Below are 20,310 nucleotides of genomic sequence, written 5' to 3' on the forward strand. Positions count from 1 at the left end.
GTGGTATTGTATTATCCTCATAGGGGGCAAAGAGTTTAGTTTGTCTGGAAGCAAGACGTCAGTGTCAGTGATGTGGCTGGCTTCTTTTTGTAGTCCGTGATTGCCTGTAGATCCTGCCACATACGTTTCACGTTGAATTGCGACTCCACTTTGACCCTATACCAACATTTTGTTTGTTTGATTGCCTTGTGAAGGGAATAACTACACTGTTTGTATTCGGCCATATTCCCGGTCATCTTTCCATGGTTAAATGCGGTGGTTCACACTTTCAGTTTTGTGCGAATGCCGCCATCTATCCACTGTTTCTGGTTAGGGTAGGCTTTAAGAGTCACAGTGGGTACAACATCTCCAATGCACTTCCTTATAAACTCACTCACTCAATCAGCGTATAAATCTATATTATTCTCTGAAGCTGCCCGGAACATTTCCCAGTCCGCTTGATCAAAATAATCTTGAAGCGTGGATTCTGATTGGTTAGACCAGCGCTGAATAGTTCTCGTCACGGAATAGAGGTGACATTTAATTATTTTAATCTACATTCACCAGGTCCACTTTAAAGAGTTCTAGCTGACTTTGAATCTCCCATTGGGTAAAAAGTTGAACATTAGTGCTATGTCTTCAAACGGATATAATCAGACACTTCTTCTTCCTTGACCTTTTGTATAGAACAAGGTGATTCAGGTAACCAATGGAGATGCTCCCACAGGCTACAGCTATTTAACTGAGGAGAAACTGGACCTAGTGGTGACATGATGAGACCTATTACTGAATAACTCTGATCTGTGACAGCTTCTCCTGTCTGGGAGTTATTACCCAGGGAACACCAGTCTGTCTGCCCCAGAGAAGTCTAGCCTTCCAAGACTGCCAATGCTGCCATGTGGCCAGTCAAGGCCTCACCATTATAATCATGTAGTCTGGACAAAGGGAAATAGATTGGAGGAGTGAATGAGGAGCTTGTCTGCTAAATATAATCACCGTCCTACAATATGAATACAGGTATGTTTAAAGGCACATTCAAAACACCAAAATACTAAATAAATGTTTATTAATAGTACAAAGCCCTCAATCATGCTGATTAGTAATAGAACAAATAATAAGACTACAAACAAACTTCAAATGAGCCCATTATGGGTTCATGGCATTGCACTCACACTCTGAAGCAGGTGACTTGATGGTACTACAGTGCCTTCAGAAAAATTTCAGACCCTTTACTCAGTACTTTGTTGAAGCACCTTTAGCAGCGATTACAGCATTGGGTCATCTTGGCTATGACGTTACAAGGTTGGCATACCTGTAAATTGGGGAGTTTCTCCCATTCTTCTCCGCAGATCCTCTCAAGCCCTGTCAGGTTGGATGGGGAGCATCGCCACACAGCTATTTCAGGTCTCTCCAGAGATGTTTGAATGGATTCAAGTCCAGCCTCTGGCTGGGCCAATCAAGGGCATTCAGAGACTTGTCCCGCATTGTCTTGGCTGTGTGCTTAGGATTGTTGTCCTGTTGGAAGGTGAACCTTCACCCCAGTCTATGGTCCTGAGCAATCTAGAGCAGGTTTTCATCAAGGATCTCCCTGTACTTTGCTCCGTTCATCTTTCCCTCGATCCTGACTATTCTCCCAGTCCCTGTCACCAAAAAACATCCTCACAGCATGATGCTGCCACCACCATGCTTCACTGTAGGGGTAGTGCCAGGTGTCCTCCAGACATGACGCTTGGCATCTTGGTTTCATCAGACCAGAGAATCTTGCTTCTCATGGTCTGAAAGTCTTTATGTGCCTTTTGGCAAACTCCAAGCGGGCTGTCATGTGCCTTGTATTAAGGAGTGGCTTCCATCTGGCCATTCTACCATAAAGGCCTGATTGGGGAAGTGCTGCAGAGATGGTTGTCATTCTGGAAGGTTCTCCCAGCTACACAGAGGAAATCTAGAGCTCTGTCAGAGTGTCTATCTGGTTTTTGGCCACCTCCCTGCCCAAGGCCCATCTCCCCCGATTGCTCAGTTTGGCCGGGTGGCCAGCTCTAGGACGAGTCTTTGTGGTTCCAAACTTCTTACATTTAAGAAAAATGGAGGCCAATGTGTTCTTGGGGACCTTCAATGCTACAGATTTTTATTTAATTTAATTCATTTTAGAATAAGGCTGTAGCGTAACAAAATATTGAAAAAGTCATTGGTTCTGAATACTTTCTGAAGGCACTGTATATTCAATTCTCAAGACAACTGTGGCCTCTAGTGGATTGCTTCAGTACTCTTTTCCACTGCAATAAAATAGAGGTCATTGTGCACTCAGTGAAATTGCATATGTACACAATAACACTTTAGATCTCATGTCACTTGTAAAAAACAATATATTTAGTTCATATTGCAACAGTAAATTAAATGAAATCATATTCATTTATAAAGCCCTTTCAATATCAGCAAATGTCATAAAGTGCTTATGTTTTCTCCAGATCCATACATTGTAATCCCTGTTTTCATGAGTGACAAATCTTAACCGGGATTCTTGAAACTCGGGACAATCCTTTTTCTACAGGGAACAAGTATTTTTATAGTTGACATTTTTTTATTTTGTTGCATTATTTGAGCTTAAAAAATATATTAAGTGGAATTTTACAAGGGCAAAGATTTGCTTTTAGAATTGTCCAAATATTTTAAATATGGTTCATGTACATGCCAGCTCTATGCTCAGAAATGCCCTTGTGCAGAGCAAAGAATCTAAATGTCAAACTCTACAATTAAAAAAACTGGAAATAATAAATACTAACTGAAAAAAGATGGCATGTAGTTTTTTCCAATGGCCCTCTCTGACTTTAAAGACTATTTCTTTCAAAACTAGGATTTCTAAAAATTGTGTCCGGAGATTTGTCTAAAATCCTAAATGAATCAGAAATGAGCTGGGTCAGTTACACCATAAAGACCCCCTTCTTCATGTCCTCATTACATGTAGTCCAGCAAGACAACTCATGATCTGTAAAGTTCTCTACTTCTGATAGATTTAAACAAACTGTTGACTCCATCTGTCTGATAGATTAAGATAGGACATGACATAATTAGGTTTTAGAGACTTAAAGCAACTGAGGAAAAACTAGTATATCACTTGAATGAAGAACAAAAATAAAAAATGTCAACTCTATAAAACATTAACTCTAAAGTCAACTCCGTCAGAGTGCTGAAAGATCTGATATAACAGTTATATTTTTATTGTTTTCAAATAAATCATTTTCTATATTTTACAAATGCTTGTACTAAACATTTATTTGTAGAGGCACAAATATGTCTGCTTTGAGTGTCCGTTGTCAACTCCATCAGTGCCTTATCAACTCACTGATGACTAACCCTTTAATAAGATCGATCTTTTAGTCAATATTTATAAAAAATATTTTAACCTTGTTGCAAGATATGCTTAAACTACTGATGTATTTGTGGTAGATCCTAGGGATAATGTTAGCTTTCTAAATGTTGTTTTATGTTCCTAATCTAGAAAAACATGCAAAAAAACTAACAAAAAAACATGCAAACACGAAATTAGCCCTGGTGCATTATATAGCACTATAAAATAAAACAATTAAGACATTTGGAGATTTGTATTACATTTTTGAATAATCTAATGTTACAATTAAACAATCAAGGCCTTTATTAAACACTTGTTCAACAATAAATGTAAAAATGTAATGCCTTTTATTGTGTCTGACGGAGTTGAGTTAGTTGCATTTTATGAAACACTTAAAGTATTAGGAGGTTGTTCCTTTACATGGTGTGATAGCTGATACTTCCTTTAATATTATCAAATATATTAGTGAAAAAAAGTTTAGATTAACTCGTCTTTTTAAGAATCCCTGAACTACACCTGATAAGAATAACGTCCTTCTAAGTAGTCATCGGACACCACTTGTCTGTTGTGCTTTGTTTGCTCGATGTTATATGAGGTCAGCTTGCTAGCTGCTCTCCTCGCTATGGTGATGATCAGAACAACAACCACGACTGTCAAAGTGAAGCCCAGCAGAACTCCCAGGACTATTGTCGCCACTTTCCAGCCTGCTCCTGGGGCCATTGATATCTGGGAAACTCCTACAAAGAACAGACAGATGTTTGGTCAATGTCTATCAGTAACTATTGAAAGGACAATATTAGATAAGCAGCATCCCACACAAAATGAAATAGAAGAAATTTGTGAAACCACAACCTGAGTCACATACATACCACAACCAAGTCACATACATGAATTCAACAAAACAAAAACACCATCATCATGTAATGGCAATTATTTTTCTTTAAATCCTATGTTTTAAACATACTTTTCAAGGTAGCTATGGCGGAGTTGTCCAAGTGTTTGCGGATTGCGTCCTGCAGAGCAGCCTGGAGAGTTCTTTCATCAGCGGTAGTGTTCCCATTATAACCACACATCATCCTGACCACCACACTACCTCTCTGGAAGCCCACCACTGTCATGTCAAAGGAGGAATCTGACAGAACACACCGCATTCTGGGGACAACCTGGAAACATTTTTTATAGCAAAGTAGACGTCTATTTATAAAAGTACTTATGGAAAAGAAACCATAGTGTTTTAAGATGACATTTGTAAGACATCACAATAATTACAAATTAGGGAGTGTATGTGCATACAGTTTTTATGATCTTTGTAGAGGCATATGCCCAAGCATCGCTCCCTGGGTCGTGCAGAGAGGAGTTGAAGATCCAAGAGTTGAATTCTACTGTTAATTTGAAAACGTTCCTCACTGTAGGAGGGAAGCAGAGAGAGTTGTTATAATAAGCTGTAGGTCAGTCAGAGGCACAAATAGGCCTCAGTATTACAGATTCATCTTTCTCTGAAGACAGTATGTGATATCTGAAGAATTGGTATGATTTCAGAACTTACATGAGCAGAGAAACTTGGATGGAAGACATAGATTTTGGGATGAGCAAATGTCCTTTTCTTGATCAAAACAGTCGACAGGATCTATAGTGGGCACATTTTGATGGAATGAAGATGTAATGCAACGCATGTGTAAGATACACAAGTAAGGAATTGATACAGATACAATTGAGGCAGAGGACATTAGTGTACCTTTGCATAGCTTCCCAGGATTAACAGGATTCTGATCTATCAAACCAGGATAGCAGCTACATTCATGGCTGCCTCCAGGACCAACCACACACTGAGCACATGATGAACACAAGCCTTTACATGGATCTGCACCTGGAGAGATATTTCCTACAAAACAGTGAGTGCAATAGTGGTAAATACTGCTTAAATGGATGTACTTAATAGTGTATTACAGGGTAATAACATACGTTCTTCCACTGGTAGTTACTCTTGTATAAGGTACTTATTTCATGTAAAGTGTGGCCCACATTTCAAGCAACAAAGTTTTCTTACTCTTGCAGTCAGTACCCGGTACGGTTGGGTTTTCGTCGTAGAATCCTGCCTTACATTCACATGAATGTGAGGGTCCCTCTCTGACACAGCTGGCATTTTTTGAGCATGTGTAATCGCCTCGTTGGCAGACATCTGCCTCTGTAATATAGTAAAAATGAAGTCACTAAAGGCCACTAAATACACACGGTGATATGATAATGTCCTTAAATTTAGTTAGTCCTTGAATATTTATTTAAAAAAATAATTTGATTGATTCACTAGCACAGAAAAGATCATTGTATGTAGTCATTGGAATTCAAAAACCTTTGACTGAGGTGAAATTCAGATCTACTCCGAGTGCAGATAATTTCAGCGCATTAATGACACTGTTCTGCACGTCAGAGGTTGACAGTTTAACCTCCAGAGCAATGACCAGATCAAAGTCAACGATCACACTTCCTCTGTGAACACCTGTCACAACCACCACCATTTCTTTAGCCCTGGTAAGGTCCTGGTATGCTTTTGGGAGATTGTTTTCAACCTTTAAAGAAATATGTACGTTTAAATCATACAAGGTTGTATTATATTACCTAAATTAGAAAGCAATTATAAAAAATGCTTAATGAATATTTACCTGCATGGTAAAATTGGCCACAAAGTCTTTGTAAAGTTTGCTGGATTGATTTGAATAATCAGACAAAAACTCTCTGCCTGGAATTCGAGTGGAAGATTCATAGACCTTTCCAGCTTTTGGAGAGAAAAGATAAAGATGTAACAAAACAAATGTGATGTTTGCACAAAATGTCCTATTGCACTCATTTGATCTATAATTGTTTTAAAAGCAAAAGTATGCTCTTAGTGAATTCAAGGAGATTACTTGAACAAGAGTTGACATACCAGTAATTATGTCTCTTGAAATGTTTTTCTTGATGTCGCAGGATAAGTACTCAATAATCAGAGTGTATATGGTTCCAGGAGTAAGGTCTGAGAAAACAGCTTTGGTGGCCGAGGTCTCAATCTGAGTTGTGTTGGAATTAGATGCCAGCTTCACCTTGTACTGTATCTGCTGGTCCAGGGTAATACCAGTCCAACTCACACTAATTAACTTACTGGTGACATCCTCCAGCCTGATGACATTCAACAGAGCATCTGACACTGAAAACAAATGACAATAAAAATCAACTAATGCAGTGTGTGTACAGCAATATATTCACACATTTCAATAGTCTTTGGTATACATTTGTAAGTTTAAAAAAACTTTACATCTTTACAATCATATCATCTTATGATGGTTTTTGAGAATAAGTGAAAATAATCTTACTGCATTCTGCAACAGTGGTTTTGATTGTTGTCACCAAAGTAGTGTCTCTGGATGTTAGTCCTAGTGAAGGGGTGGACAGTGTAGATACTGCTACAACTGCTAAGGTATCTGTACCTGTTAACACTGTAGTAGTACCACTTGTTGATGACATTATTGGTCTTAGAGTGGTGACCTCACTTGTGGCTGTTGATGGAGAAGTGGGAGTTGTGGGATCACTTGAAGTGACTGTTGATGTTGAGTTAGAGGTGGCATCACTAGCTGTGACTGTCAATGTAGTTGAGGGAGAGGTCGCATCACTTGAAGTGATTGTTGATGTCGAGGGAGAGGTAGCATCACTTAAAGTGACTGTCGATGTAGCGGTAGCATCATTTGAAGTGACTGTTGATGTAGTGGTGGAATCACTTGAGGTGACTTTTGATGTTGAGGGAGAGGTGGCATCAATTGAAGTAACTGTTAGTGTCGAGGGAGTGGTGGCATCACTTGAAGTGACTGTTGATGTATTGGTGGCATCACTTGAAGTGAATTTTGATGTTGAGGGAGAGGTGGCATCGCTTGAAGGGACTGTCGATGTAGTGGTAGCATCACTTGAAGTGACTGTTGAAGTCGAGGGAGAGGTGGCATCACTTGAAGATACTGACAATGTAGTGGTAGCATCAATTGAACTGACTGTTGCTGTAGTGGTAGTATCTCTTGAACTGACTGTTGATGTTGACTTAGAGGTGGCATTACTTGGTGTGACTGTAGATGTAGTTGAGGTAGAGGTTGCATCACTTGAAGTGACTGTTGATGTTGAGGGAGTGGTGGCATCACTTGAAGAGACTGTCAATGTAGTGGTAGCATCACTTGAAGTGACTGTTGATGTCGAAGGAGTGGAGGCATTACTTGTAGAGACTGTCAATGTATTGGTGGCATTTCTTGAAGTGACTGTTGATGTAGTGGTGGCATCACTTGAAGTGACTGTTAATGTCGAGGTAGTGGTGGGATCACTTGAAGTGACTGTTGATGTAGTGGTGGCATCACTTGAAGTGACTGTTGAAGTCGAAGGAGTGGAGGCATCACTTGAAGAGACTGTTGATGTAGTGGTAGCATCACTTGATGTGACTGTCAATGTAGTGGTAGCATCACTTGAAGTGACTGTTGATGTATTGGTGGCATCACTTGAAGTGACTGTTGATGTCGAGGGAGAGGTGGCATTTCTTGAAGTGACTGTTAATGTCGAGGAAGTGGTGGGATCACTTGAAGGGACTGTCGATGTAGTGGTAGCATACCTTGAAGTGACTGTTGATGTAGTGGTTGCATCACTTGAAGTGACTGTTGAAGTCGAAGGAGTGGAGGCATCACTTGTAGAGACTGTCAATGTGTTGGTGGCATCACTTGAAGTGACTGTTGATGTCGAGGGAGACGTGGCATTACTTGAAGTGACTTTTAATGTCGAGGGAGTGGTGGCATCACTTGAAAATAATGTTGATGTCAAAGGAGAGGTGGCATCACTTGAAGTGACTGTTGATGTCAAAGGAGAGGTGGCATCACTTGAAGTGACTGTTGATGTCAAAGGAGAGGTGGCATCACTTGAAGTGAATGTTAATGTCGAGGGAGTGGAGGCATCATTTGAAGAGACTGTCGATGTAGTGGTAGCATCACTTGAAGTGACTGTTGATGTAGTGGTGGTATCACTTGAAGTGACTGTTGAAGTCGAAGGAGTGGAGGCATCACTTGAAGAGACTGTCAATGTAGTGGTAGCATCACTTGAAGTGACTGTTGATGTAGTTGAGGAAGTGGTGGCATCACTTGGCGTGACGTTTGATGTCGAGGGAGATGTGGCATCTCTTGAAGTGACGTTTGATGTCGAGGGAGAGGTGACATCACTTGGAATGACTATTGATGTAGTTGAGGAAGTGGTGGCATCACTTGAAGTAGCTGTCAATGAAGTGGTAGCATCACTTGAAGTGACTGTCAATGTCGAAGGAGTGGAGGCATCACTTGTAGAGACTGTTAATGTAGTGGTGGCATCACTTGAAGTGACGGTTGAAGTCAAAGCAGTGGAGGCATCACTTGTAGAGACTGTCGATGTAATGGTGGCATCACTTGAAGTGACTGTTGATGTTGAGGGAGTGGTGGTATCACTTGAAGGGACTGTCGATGTAGTGGTAGCATCACTTGAAGTGACTGTTGATGTAGTGGTGGCATCACTTGAAGTGACTGTTGAAGTAGAGGGAGAGGTGGTATCACTTGAAGATACTGTCGATGTAGCGGTAGTATCACTTGAACTGATTGTTGATGTCGAGGGAGAGGTGGCATTACTTGACGTGACTGTAGATGTAGTTGAGGGAGAGGTTGCATATCTTGAAGTGACTGTTGATGTTGAGGGAGTGGTGGCATCACTTGAAGAGACTGTCAATGTAGTGGTATCATCACTTGATGTGACTGTCAATGTATTGGGGGCATCACTTGAAGTGACTGTTGATGTTGAGGGAGAGGTGGAATTTCTGGAAGTGACTGTTAATGTCGAGGTAGTGGTGGGATCACTTGAAGTGACTGTCGATGTAGTGGAAGCATCACTTGAAGTGACTGTCAATGTAGTGGTAGCATCACTTGAAGTGAATGTTGATGTATTGGTGGCATCACTTGAAGTGACTGTTGAAGTCGAAGAAGTGGAGGGATCACTTGAAGTGACTGTCGATGTATTGGTGGTATCACTTGAAGTGACTGTTGATGTTGAGGGAGACGTGGCATTACTTGAAGTGACTGTTAATGTTGAGGTAGTGGTGGTATCACTTGAAGGGACAGTCGATGTAGTGGTAGGATCACTTGAAGTGACTGTTGATGTGGTGTTGGCATCACTTGAAGTGACTGTTGAAGTCGAGGGAGAGATGGTATCATTTGAAGATACTGTCGATGTAGTGGTGGCATCACTTGAAGTGACTGTTGCTGTAGTGGTAGTATCACTCGAAGTGACTGTTGATGTCGAGGGAGACGTGGCATTACTTGAAGTGACTGTTAATGTCGAGGGAGTTTTGGTATCACTTGAAGGGACTGTCGATGTAGTGGTAGCATCACTTGAGGTGACTGTTGATGTAGTGGTGGCATCACTTGAAGTGACTGTTGAAGTTGAGGGAGTGGAGGCATCACTTGAAGTGACTGTTGAAGTCGAGGGAGAGTTGGTATCACTTGAAGAGACTGTAAATGTAGTGGTAGCATCATCTGATGCGACTGTCAATGTATTGGTGGCATCCCTTGAAGTGACTGTTGATGTCGAGGGAGAGGTGTCATTTCTTGAAGTGACTGTTATTGTCGAGATAGTGGTGGGATCACTTGAAGGGACTGTCGATGTAGTGGTAGCATCACTTGAGGTGACTGTTGATGTAGTGGTGGCATCACTTGAAGTGACTGTTGAAGTCGAGGGAGAGTTGGTATCATTTGAAGATACTGTCGATGTAGTGGTAGTATCACTTGAAGTGACTGTGGATGTCGAGGGAGACGTGGCAATACTTGAAGTGACTGTTAATGTCGAGGGAGTGGTGGTATCACTTGAAGGGACTGTCAATGCAGTGGTAGCATCACTTGAAGTGACTGTTGAAGTCGAGGGAGAGGTGGCATCACTTGAAGATACTGACAATATAGTGGTAGCATCAATTGAACTGACTGTTGCTGTGGTGGTAGTATCTCTTGAACTGACTGTTGATGTTGACTTAGAGGTGGCATTACTTGGCGTGACTGTAGATGTAGTTGAGGTAGAGGTTGCATCACTTGAAGTGACTGTTGATGTTGAGGGAGTGGTGGCATCACTTGAAGAGACTGTCAATGTAGTGGTAGCATCACTTGAAGTGACTGTCAATGTAGTGGCAGCATCACTTGAAGTGACTGTTGATGTCGAAGGAGTGGAGGCATTACTTGTAGAGACTGTCGATGTACTGGTGGCATTTCTTGAAGTGACTGTTGATGTAGTGGTGGTATCACTTGAAGTGACTGTTGATGTCGAGGGAGAGGTGGCATTTCTTGAAGTGACTGTTATTGTCGAGGTATTGGTGGGATCACTTGAAGGGACTGTCGATGTAGTGGTAGCATCACTTGAAGTGACTGTTGATGTAGTGGTGGTATCACTTGAAGTGACTGTTGAAGTCGAAGGAGTAGAGGCATCACTTGAAGAGACTGTCGATGTAGTGGTAGCATCACTTGAAGTGACTGTTGATGTAGTTGAGGAAGCGGTGGTATCACTTGATGTCCAGTAAAAGGTGGCATCCCTTGAAATAACTGTCAATGTAGCGGAAGTATCACTTGAAGTGACTGTTGATGTTGACTTAGAGGTGGCATTACTTGGCATGACTGTAGATGTAGTTGAGGGAGTGGTGGCATCACTTGTAGAGACTGTCGATGTATTGGTGGTATCACTTGAAGTGACTGTTAATGTCGAGGGAGAGGTGTCATTTCTTGAAGTGACTGTTATTGTCGAGGTAGTGGTGGGATCACTTGAAGGGACTGTCGATGTAGTGGTAGCATCACTTGAGGTGACTGTTGATGTAGTGGTGGCATCACTTGAAGTGACTGTTGAAGTCGAGGGAGAGTTGGTATCATTTGAAGTGACTGTTGCTGTAGTGGTAGTATCACTTGAAGTGACTGTGGATGTCGAGGGAGACGTGGCATTACTTGAAGTGACTGTTAATGTCGAGGGAGTGGTGGTATCACTTGAAGGGACTGTCGATGTAGTGGTGGCATCACTTGAAGTGACTGTTGAAGTCGAGGGAGAGGTGGCATCACTTGACGATACTGACAATGTAGTGGTAGCATCAATTGAACTGACTGTTGCTGTAGTGGTAGTATCTCTTGAACTGACTGTTGATGTTGACTTAGAGGTGGCATTACTTGGTGTGACTGTAGATGTAGTTGAGGTAGAGGTTGCATCACTTGAAGTGACTGTTGATGTTGAGGGAGTGGTGGCATCACTTGAAGAGACTGTCAATGTAGTGGTAGCATCACTTGAAGTGACTGTCAATGTAGTGGTAGCATCACTTGAAGTGACTGTTGATCTCGAAGGAGTGGAGGCATTACTTGTAGAGACTGTCGATGTATTGGTGGCATTTCTTGAAGTGACTGTTGATGTAGTGGTGGCATCACTTGAAGTGACTGTTGATGTCGAGGGAGAGATGGCATTTCTTGAAGTGACTGTTAATGTCGAGGTAGTGGTGGGATCACTTGAAGTGACTGTTGATGTAGTGGTGGCATCACTTGAAGTGACTGTTGAAGTCGAAGGAGTGGAGGCATCACTTGAAGAGACTGTTGATGTAGTGGTAGCATCACTTGAAGTGACTGTTGATGTAGTTGAGGAAGCGGTGGCATCACTTGAAGTGAAAGTTGATGTTGACTTAGAGGTGGCATAACTTGGCGTGACGTTTGATGTCGAGGGAGACGTGGCATCTCTTGAAGTGACTGTTGATGTCGATGTAGTGGTGGCACTACTTGAAGTGACTGTTGATGTAGAGGGAGAGGTAACATCACTTGGAATGACTATTGCTGTAGTGGAAGTATCACTTGAACTGACTGTTGATGTCGAGGGAGAGGTGGCATTACATGGCGTGACTGTAGATGTAGTTGAGGGAGAGGTTGCATCACTTAAAGTGACTGTTGATGTTGAGGGAGTGGTGACATCACTTGAAGTGACTGTTAATGCCGAGGTAGTGGTGGGATCAATTGAAGGGACTGTCGATGTAGTGGTGGGATCACTTGAAGTGACTGTTGATGTAGTGGTGGCATCACTTGAAGTGACTGTTAAAGTTGAAGGAGTGGAGGCATCACTTGAAGAGACTGTCGATGTAGTGGTAGCATCACTTGATGTGACTGTCAATGTAGTGGTGGCATCACTTGAAGTGACTGTTGATGTATTTGTGGCATCACTTGAAGTGACTGTTGATGTCGAGGGAGAGGTGGCATTTCTTGAAGTGACTGTTAATGTCGAGGAAGTGGTGGGATCACTTGAAGGGACTGTCGATGTAGTGGTAGCATACCTTGAAGTGACTGTTGATGTAGTGGTTGCATCACTTGAAGTGACTGTTGAAGTCGAAGGAGTGGAGGCATCACTTGTAGAGACTGTCAATGTGTTGGTGGCATCACTTGAAGTGACTGTTGATGTCGAGGTAGACGTGGCATTACTTGAAGTGACTTTTAATGTCGAGGGAGTGGTGGCATCACTTGAAAATACTGTTGATGTCGAGGGAGAGGTGGCATCACTTGAAGTGACTGTTGATGTCAAATGAGAGGTGGCATCACTTGAAGTGACTGTTGATGTCAAAGGAGAGGTGGTATCACTTGAAGTGACTGTTGAAGTCGAAGGAGTGGAGGCATCACTTGAAGAGACTGTCGATGTAGTGGTAGCATCACTTGAAGTGACTGTTGATGTAGTTGAGGAAGTGGTGGCATCACTTGGCGTGACGTTTGATGTCGAGGGAGATGTGGCATCTCTTGAAGTGACTGTTGATGTCGAGTGAGTGGTGGCATCACTTGGAATGACTGTCGATGTAGTGGTGGCACTACTTGAAGTGACTGTTGATGTAGAGTGAGAGGTGACATCACTTGGAATGACTATTGATGTAGTTGAGGAAGTGGTGGCATCACTTGATGTCCAGTAAAAGGTGGCATCACTTGAAGTGACTGTCAATGTCGAAGGAGTGGAGGCATCACTTGTAGAGACTGTCAATGTATTGGTGGCATTTCTTGAAGTGACTGTTGATGTCGAGGGAGACGTGGCATTACTTGAAGTGACTGTTAATGTAGTGGTGGCATCACTTGAAGTGACGGTTGAAGTCGAAGCAGTGGAGACATCACTTGTAGAGACTGTCGATGTAATGGTGGCATCACTTGAAGTGACTGTTGATGTTGAGGGAGTGGTGGTATCACTTGAAGGGACTGTCGATGTAGCGGTAGTATCACTTGAACTGATTGTTGATGTTGAGGGAGAGGTGGCATTACATGGCGTGACTGTAGATGTAGTTGAGGGAGAGGTTGCATCACTTAAAGTGACTGTTGATGTTGAGGGAGTGGTGACATCACTTGAAGTGACTGTTAATGCCGAGGTAGTGGTGGGACCAATTGAAGGGACTGTCGATGTAGTGGTGGGATCACTTGAAGTGACTGTTGATGTAGTGGTGGCATCACTTGAAGTGACTGTTAAAGTTGAAGGAGTGGAGGCATCACTTGAAGAGACTGTCGATGTAGTGGTAGCATCACTTGATGTGACTGTCAATGTAGTGGTAGCATTTCTTGAAGTGACTGTTGATGTATTTGTGGCATCACTTGAAGTGACTGTTGATGTCGAGGGAGAGGTGGCATTTCTTGAAGTGACTGTTAATGTCGAGGAAGTGGTGGGATCACTTGAAGGGACTGTCGATGTAGTGGTAGCATACCTTGAAGTGACTGTTGATGTAGTGGTTGCATCACTTGAAGTGACTGTTGAAGTCGAAGGAGTGGAGGCATCACTTGTAGAGACTGTCAATGTGTTGGTGGCATCACTTGAAGTGACTGTTGATGTCGAGGTAGACGTGGCATTACTTGAAGTGACTTTTAATGTCGAGGGAGTGGTGGCATCACTTGAAAATACTGTTGATGTCGAGGGAGAGGTGGCATCACTTGAAGTGACTGTTGATGTCAAATGAGAGGTGGCATCACTTGAAGTGACTGTTGATGTCAAAGGAGAGGTGGTATCACTTGAAGTGACTGTCGATGTAGTGGTAGCATCACTTGAAGTGACTGTTGATGTAGTTGAGGAAGTGGTGGCATCACTTGGCGTGACGTTTGATGTCGAGGGAGATGTGGCATCTCTTGAAGTGACTGTTGATGTCGAGTGAGTGGTGGCATCACTTGGAATGACTGTCGATGTAGTGGTGGCACTACTTGAAGTGACTGTTGATGTAGAGTGAGAGGTGACATCACTTGGAATGACTATTGATGTAGTTGAGGAAGTGGTGGCATCACTTGATGTCCAGTAAAAGGTGGCATCACTTGAAGTAGCTGTCAATGAAGTGGTAGCATCACTTGAAGTGACTGTCAATGTCGAAGGAGTGGAGGCATCACTTGTAGAGACTGTCAATGTATTGGTGGCATTTCTTGAAGTGACTGTTGATGTCGAGGGAGACGTGGCATTACTTGAAGTGACTGTTAATGTAGTGGTGGCATCACTTGAAGTGACGGTTGAAGTCGAAGCAGTGGAGACATCACTTGTAGAGACTGTCGATGTAATGGTGGCATCACTTGAAGTGACTGTTGATGTTGAGGGAGTGGTGGTATCACTTGAAGGGACTGTCGATGTAGTGGTAGCATCACTTGAAGTGACTGTTGATGTAGTGGTGGCATCACTTGAAGTGACTGTTGAAGTAGAGGGAGAGGTGGTATCACTTGAAGATACTGTCGATGTAGCGGTAGTATCACTTGAACTGATTGTTGATGTCGAGGGAGAGGTGGCATTACTTGACGTGACTGTAGATGTAGTTGAGGGAGAGGTTGCATATCTTGAAGTGACTGTTGATGTTGAGGGAGTGGTGGCATCACTTGAAGAGACTGTCAATGTAGTGGTATCATCACTTGATGTGACTGTCAATGTATTGGGGGCATCACTTGAAGTGACTGTTGATGTTGAGGGAGAGGTGGAATTTCTGGAAGTGACTGTTAATGTCGAGGTAGTGGTGGGATCACTTGAAGTGACTGTCGATGTAGTGGAAGCATCACTTGAAGTGACTGTCAATGTAGTGGTAGCATCACTTGAAGTGAATGTTGATGTATTGGTGGCATCACTTGAAGTGACTGTTGAAGTCGAAGAAGTGGAGGCATCACTTGAAGTGACTGTCGATGTATTGGTGGTATCACTTGAAGTGACTGTTGATGTCGAGGGAGACGTGGCATTTCTTGAAGTGACTCTTGATGTTGAGGGTGTGGTGCTATCACTTGAAGAGACTGTCAATGTAGTGGTAGCATAACTTGAAGTGACTGTCAATGTAGTGGTAGCATCACTTGAAGTGACTGTTGATGTATTGGTGGCATCACTTGAAGTGACTGTTGATGTCGAAGGAGTGGAGGCATCACTTGTAGAGACTGTCGATGTGTTGGTGGCATTTCTTGAAGTGACTGTTGATGTTGAGGGAGACGTGGCATTACTTGAAGTGACTGTTAATGTTGAGGTAGTGGTGGTATCACTTGAAGGGACAGTCGATGTAGTGGTAGGATCACTTGAAGTGACTGTTGATGTGGTGTTGGCATCACTTGAAGTGACTGTTGAAGTCGAGGGAGAGTTGGTATCATTTGAAGATACTGTCGATGTAGTGGTGGCATCACTTGAAGTGACTGTTGCTGTAGTGGTAGTATCACTTGAAGTGACTGTTGATGTCGAGGGAGACGTGGCATTACTTGAAGTGACTGTTAATGTCGAGGGAGTTTTGGTATCACTTGAAGGGACTGTCGATGTAGTGGTAGCATCACTTGAGGTGACTGTTGATGTAGTGGTGGCATCACTTGAAGTGACTGTTGAAGTCGAGGGAGAGTTGGTATCATTTGAAGATACTGTCGATGTAGTGGTGGCATCACTTGAAGTGACTGTTGAAGTCGAGGGAGTGGAGGCATCACTTGAAGTGACTGTTGAAGTCGAGGGAGAGTTGGTATCACTTGAAGAGACTGTAAATGTAGTGGTAGCATCACTTGATGCGACTGTCAATGTATTGGTGGCATCCCTTGAAGTGACTGTTGATGTCGAGGGAGAGGTGTCATTTCTTGAAGTGACTGTTATTGTCGAGGTATTGGTGGGATCACTTGAAGGGACTGTCGATGTAGTGGTAGCATCACTTGAAGTGACTGTTGATGTAGTGGTGGTATCACTTGAAGTGACTGTTGAAGTCGAAGGAGTAGAGGCATCACTTGAAGAGACTGTCGATGTAGTGGTAGCATCACTTGAAGTGACTGTTGATGTAGTTGAGGAAGCGGTGGTATCACTTGATGTCCAGTAAAAGGTGGCATCCCTTGAAGTAACTGCCAATGTAGAGGAAGTATCACTTGAAGTGATTGTTGATGTCGAGGGAGACGTGGCATTACTTGAAGTGATTGTTGATGTTGCCTTAGAGGTGGCATTACTTGAAGTGACTGTTGATGTTGCCTTAGAGGTGGCATTACTTGGCGTGACTGTAGATGTAGTTGAGGGAGTGGTGGCATCACTTGAAGTGTATGTTAAAGTCGAGGGTGTGGAGGTATCACTTAAAGAGACTGTCGATGTAGATGTAGTGGTGGCATCACTTGAAGGGACTGTCGATGTAGTGGTAGCATCACTTGAACTGACTGTTGATGTAGTGATGACATCACTTGAATTGACTGTTGATGTAGTTGAGGAAGCGGTGGCATCACTTGAAGTGACAGTTGAGGTCCAGGAAAAGGTGGCATCACTTGAAGTGACTGTTGATGTCGACGGAGAGGTGGCATTGCTTGAAGTGACTGTAGATGTTGTTGAGGGAGAGGTTGCATCACTTGAAGTGACTGTTGAAGTTGAGGGAGAGGTGGCATCACGTGAAGGGACTGTCGATGTAGTGGTGGCATCACTTGAACTGATTGTTGATGTATTGGTAGTATCACTTGAAGTGACTGTTGATGTCGAGGGAGAGGTGGCATTACTTGGCGTGACTGTAGATGTAGCTGTGGGAGAGGTTGCATCACTTGAAGTGACTGTTGATGTTGAGGGAGTGGTGGCTTCACTTGAAGAGACTGTCAATGTAGCAGTAGCATCACCTGAAGTGACTGTTGATGTATTGGTGGCATCACTTGAAGTGACTGTTAAAGTCAAGGGAGAGGTGGCATTACTTGTAGTGACTGTTAACGTCGAAGGAGTGCTGGCATCGCTTGAAGGGACTGTTGATGTGGTGTGAGCATCACTTGAAGTGACTGTTGATGTCGAGAGAGAGGTGGCATCACTTGAAGAGACTGTCGATGTAGTGGTGGCACTACTTGAAGTGACTGTTGATGTAGAAGGAGAGGTGCAGTCACTTGAAGAGACTGTCGCTATACTGGTGGCATCACTTGAAGTGAATGTTGATGTCGAGGGAGAGGTGGCATTACTTGAAGTGACTGTTAATGTCGAGGGAGTGGAGTCATCACTTGTAGAGACTGTCAATGTATTGGTGGCACTACTTGAAGTGACTGTTGATGTAGAAGGAGAGGTGCAGTCACTTGAAGAGACTGTCGCTATACTGGTGGCATCACTTGAAGTGAATGTTGATGTCGAGGGAGACGTGGCATTACTTGAAGTGACTGTTAATGTAGTGGTGGCATCACTTGAAGTGACGGTTGAAGTCGAAGCAGTGGAGGCATCACTTGTAGAGACTGTCGATGTAATGGTGGCATCACTTGAAGTGACTGTTGATGTTGAGGGAGTGGTGGTATCACTTGAAGGGACTGTCGATGTAGTGGTAGCATCATTTGAAGTGACTGTTGATGTAGTGGTGGCATCACTTGAAGTGACTGTTGAAGTCGAGGGAGAGGTGGTATCACTTGAAGATACTGTCGATGTAGCGGTAGTATCACTTGAACTGATTATTGATGTCGAGGGAGAGGTGGCATTACTTGACGTGACTGTAGATGTAGTTGAGGGAGAGGTTGCATATCTTGAAGTGACTGTTGATGTTGAGGGAGTGGTGGCATCACTTGAAGAGACTGTCAATGTAGTGGTATCATCACTTGATGTGACTGTCAATGTATTGGGGGCATCACTTGAAGTGACTGTTGATGTTGAGGGAGAGGTGGAATTTCTGGAAGTGACTGTTAATGTCGAGGTAGTGGTGGGATCACTTGAAGTGACTGTCGATGTAGTGGAAGCATCACTTGAAGTGACTGTCAATGTAGTGGTAGCATCACTTGAAGTGAATGTTGATGTATTGGTGGCATCACTTGAAGTGACTGTTGAAGTCGAAGAAGTGGAGGCATCACTTGAAGTGACTGTCGATGTATTGGTGGTATCACTTGAAGTGACTGTTGATGTCGAGGGAGACGTGGCATTTCTTGAAGTGACTCTTGATGTTGAGGGTGTGGTGCTATCACTTGAAGAGACTGTCAATGTAGTGGTAGCATAACTTGAAGTGACTGTCAATGTAGTGGTAGCATCACTTGAAGTGACTGTTGATGTATTGGTGGCATCACTTGAAGTGACTGTTGATGTCGAAGGAGTGGAGGCATCACTTGTAGAGACTGTCAATGTGTTGGTGGCATTTCTTGAAGTGACTGTTAATGTTGAGGTAGTGGTGGTATCACTTGAAGGGACAGTCGATGTAGTGGTAGGATCACTTGAAGTGACTGTTGATGTGGTGTTGGCATCACTTGAAGTGACTGTTGAAGTCGAGGGAGAGTTGGTATCATTTGAAGATACTATCGATGTAGTGGGGGCATCACTTGAAGTGACTGTTGCTGTAGTGGTAGTATCACTTGAAGTGACTGTTAATGTTGAGGGAGACGTGGCATTACTTGAAGTGACTGTTAATGTCGAGGGAGTGGTGGCATCACTTGAAGAGACTGTTGATGTATTTGTGCTATCACTTGAAGTGACTGTTGATGTCGAGGGAGTGGGGGCATCACTTGAAGAGACTGTTGATGTAGTGGTAGCATCACTTGAAGTAACTGTTGATGTATTGGGGACATCACTTGAAGTGACTGTTGATGTAGTGGTGGCATCACTTGAAGTGACTGTTGATGTCGAGGGTGAGGTGGCATCACTTGAAGAGACAGAGTTAGTTGAGGAAGGGGTGGCATCACTTGATGTGACAGTTGATGTCCAGGAAAAGGTGGCATTACTTGAAGTAACTGTTGATGTCAAGGGAGAGGTGGCATCACTTAAAGTGAATGTTAATGTCGAGGGAGTGTTGGCAACACTTGAAGGGACTGTTGTTGTCGAGGCAGAGGTGTTATCACTTGAAGTGACTGTCAATGTAGAAAAGGGAGTTGTGGTATCACTTGAAGTGACTCTTGAGGGAGAGGTGGCATCATTTGAAGGGTCTGTCATTATCAATGTTGTAGAGCGAGTGATGGCATCACTTGTGACTTTCAATGTAGTTGAGGGAGTTGTGGCATAACTTGATGAGAATGTAAACACAGTTGAGGGATTGGTGGCATCAGTTGAGATTACTTTTGAAGCAATAGAGGGAATGGTGGCCACAGTTGAAGTTAGTGTTGGTGTCTCGGGACTAGTTTCAACACTTGAAGTGACTGTCAACTTAGTGGTGGCATCACTTGAAGCTACTGCTGAGGGAGTGGTGGCATCACTTAAAGTGACTGTTGATGTCGAGGAAGAGATGGCATCACTTGAACTGAATGCTGATGTAGTAGCGGTGGCACCACTTGAAGTAAATGTTGAAGGAACAGTGATATCGCTTGAAGTGACTGCTGATGTTGATGTAGTAGCTGTGGCATCACTTGAAGTGACTATTGATGTAGATGAGGGAGTGGTGGCATCACTTGAAGTGGCTTTTGAGGGAGTGGTGGAATCGCTTGAAATGACTGTTAATGTCGGTGTAGTAATGGTGGCATTATTTGAAGTTGATGTCGTTGCAGTTGAGGGATTGGTGGCATCACTTGAAGTGAATATTGATGTCGAGGGAGAGGTGCCATTACTTGAAGTGAATATTGATGTTGAGG

At 43.2% G+C, this 20,310-nt stretch overlaps 1 protein-coding gene across 1 annotated transcript; it reads right to left on the minus strand.

Moving 5' to 3' along the window:
• Nucleotides 1–3,832: 3,832 nt before the first annotated feature.
• Nucleotides 3,833–20,309, minus strand: LOC110507139 (serine-rich adhesin for platelets). Its single transcript, XM_036964644.1, has 3 exons — nucleotides 14,365–20,309; nucleotides 4,287–4,454; nucleotides 3,833–4,059 (listed from the first exon to the last, which is right to left on the minus strand). The coding sequence occupies exons 1-3, from the start codon at nucleotides 19,676–19,678 to the stop codon at nucleotides 3,833–3,835; spliced, it is 5,709 nt and encodes a 1,902-aa protein (XP_036820539.1). The 5' UTR covers nucleotides 19,679–20,309.
• Between the last annotated feature and the right edge of the window lies 1 nt (nucleotide 20,310).

This window comes from Oncorhynchus mykiss, chromosome 27 (assembly GCF_013265735.2).
Source record: "Oncorhynchus mykiss isolate Arlee chromosome 27, USDA_OmykA_1.1, whole genome shotgun sequence".
NCBI classification, from domain to species: domain Eukaryota; kingdom Metazoa; phylum Chordata; class Actinopteri; order Salmoniformes; family Salmonidae; genus Oncorhynchus; species Oncorhynchus mykiss.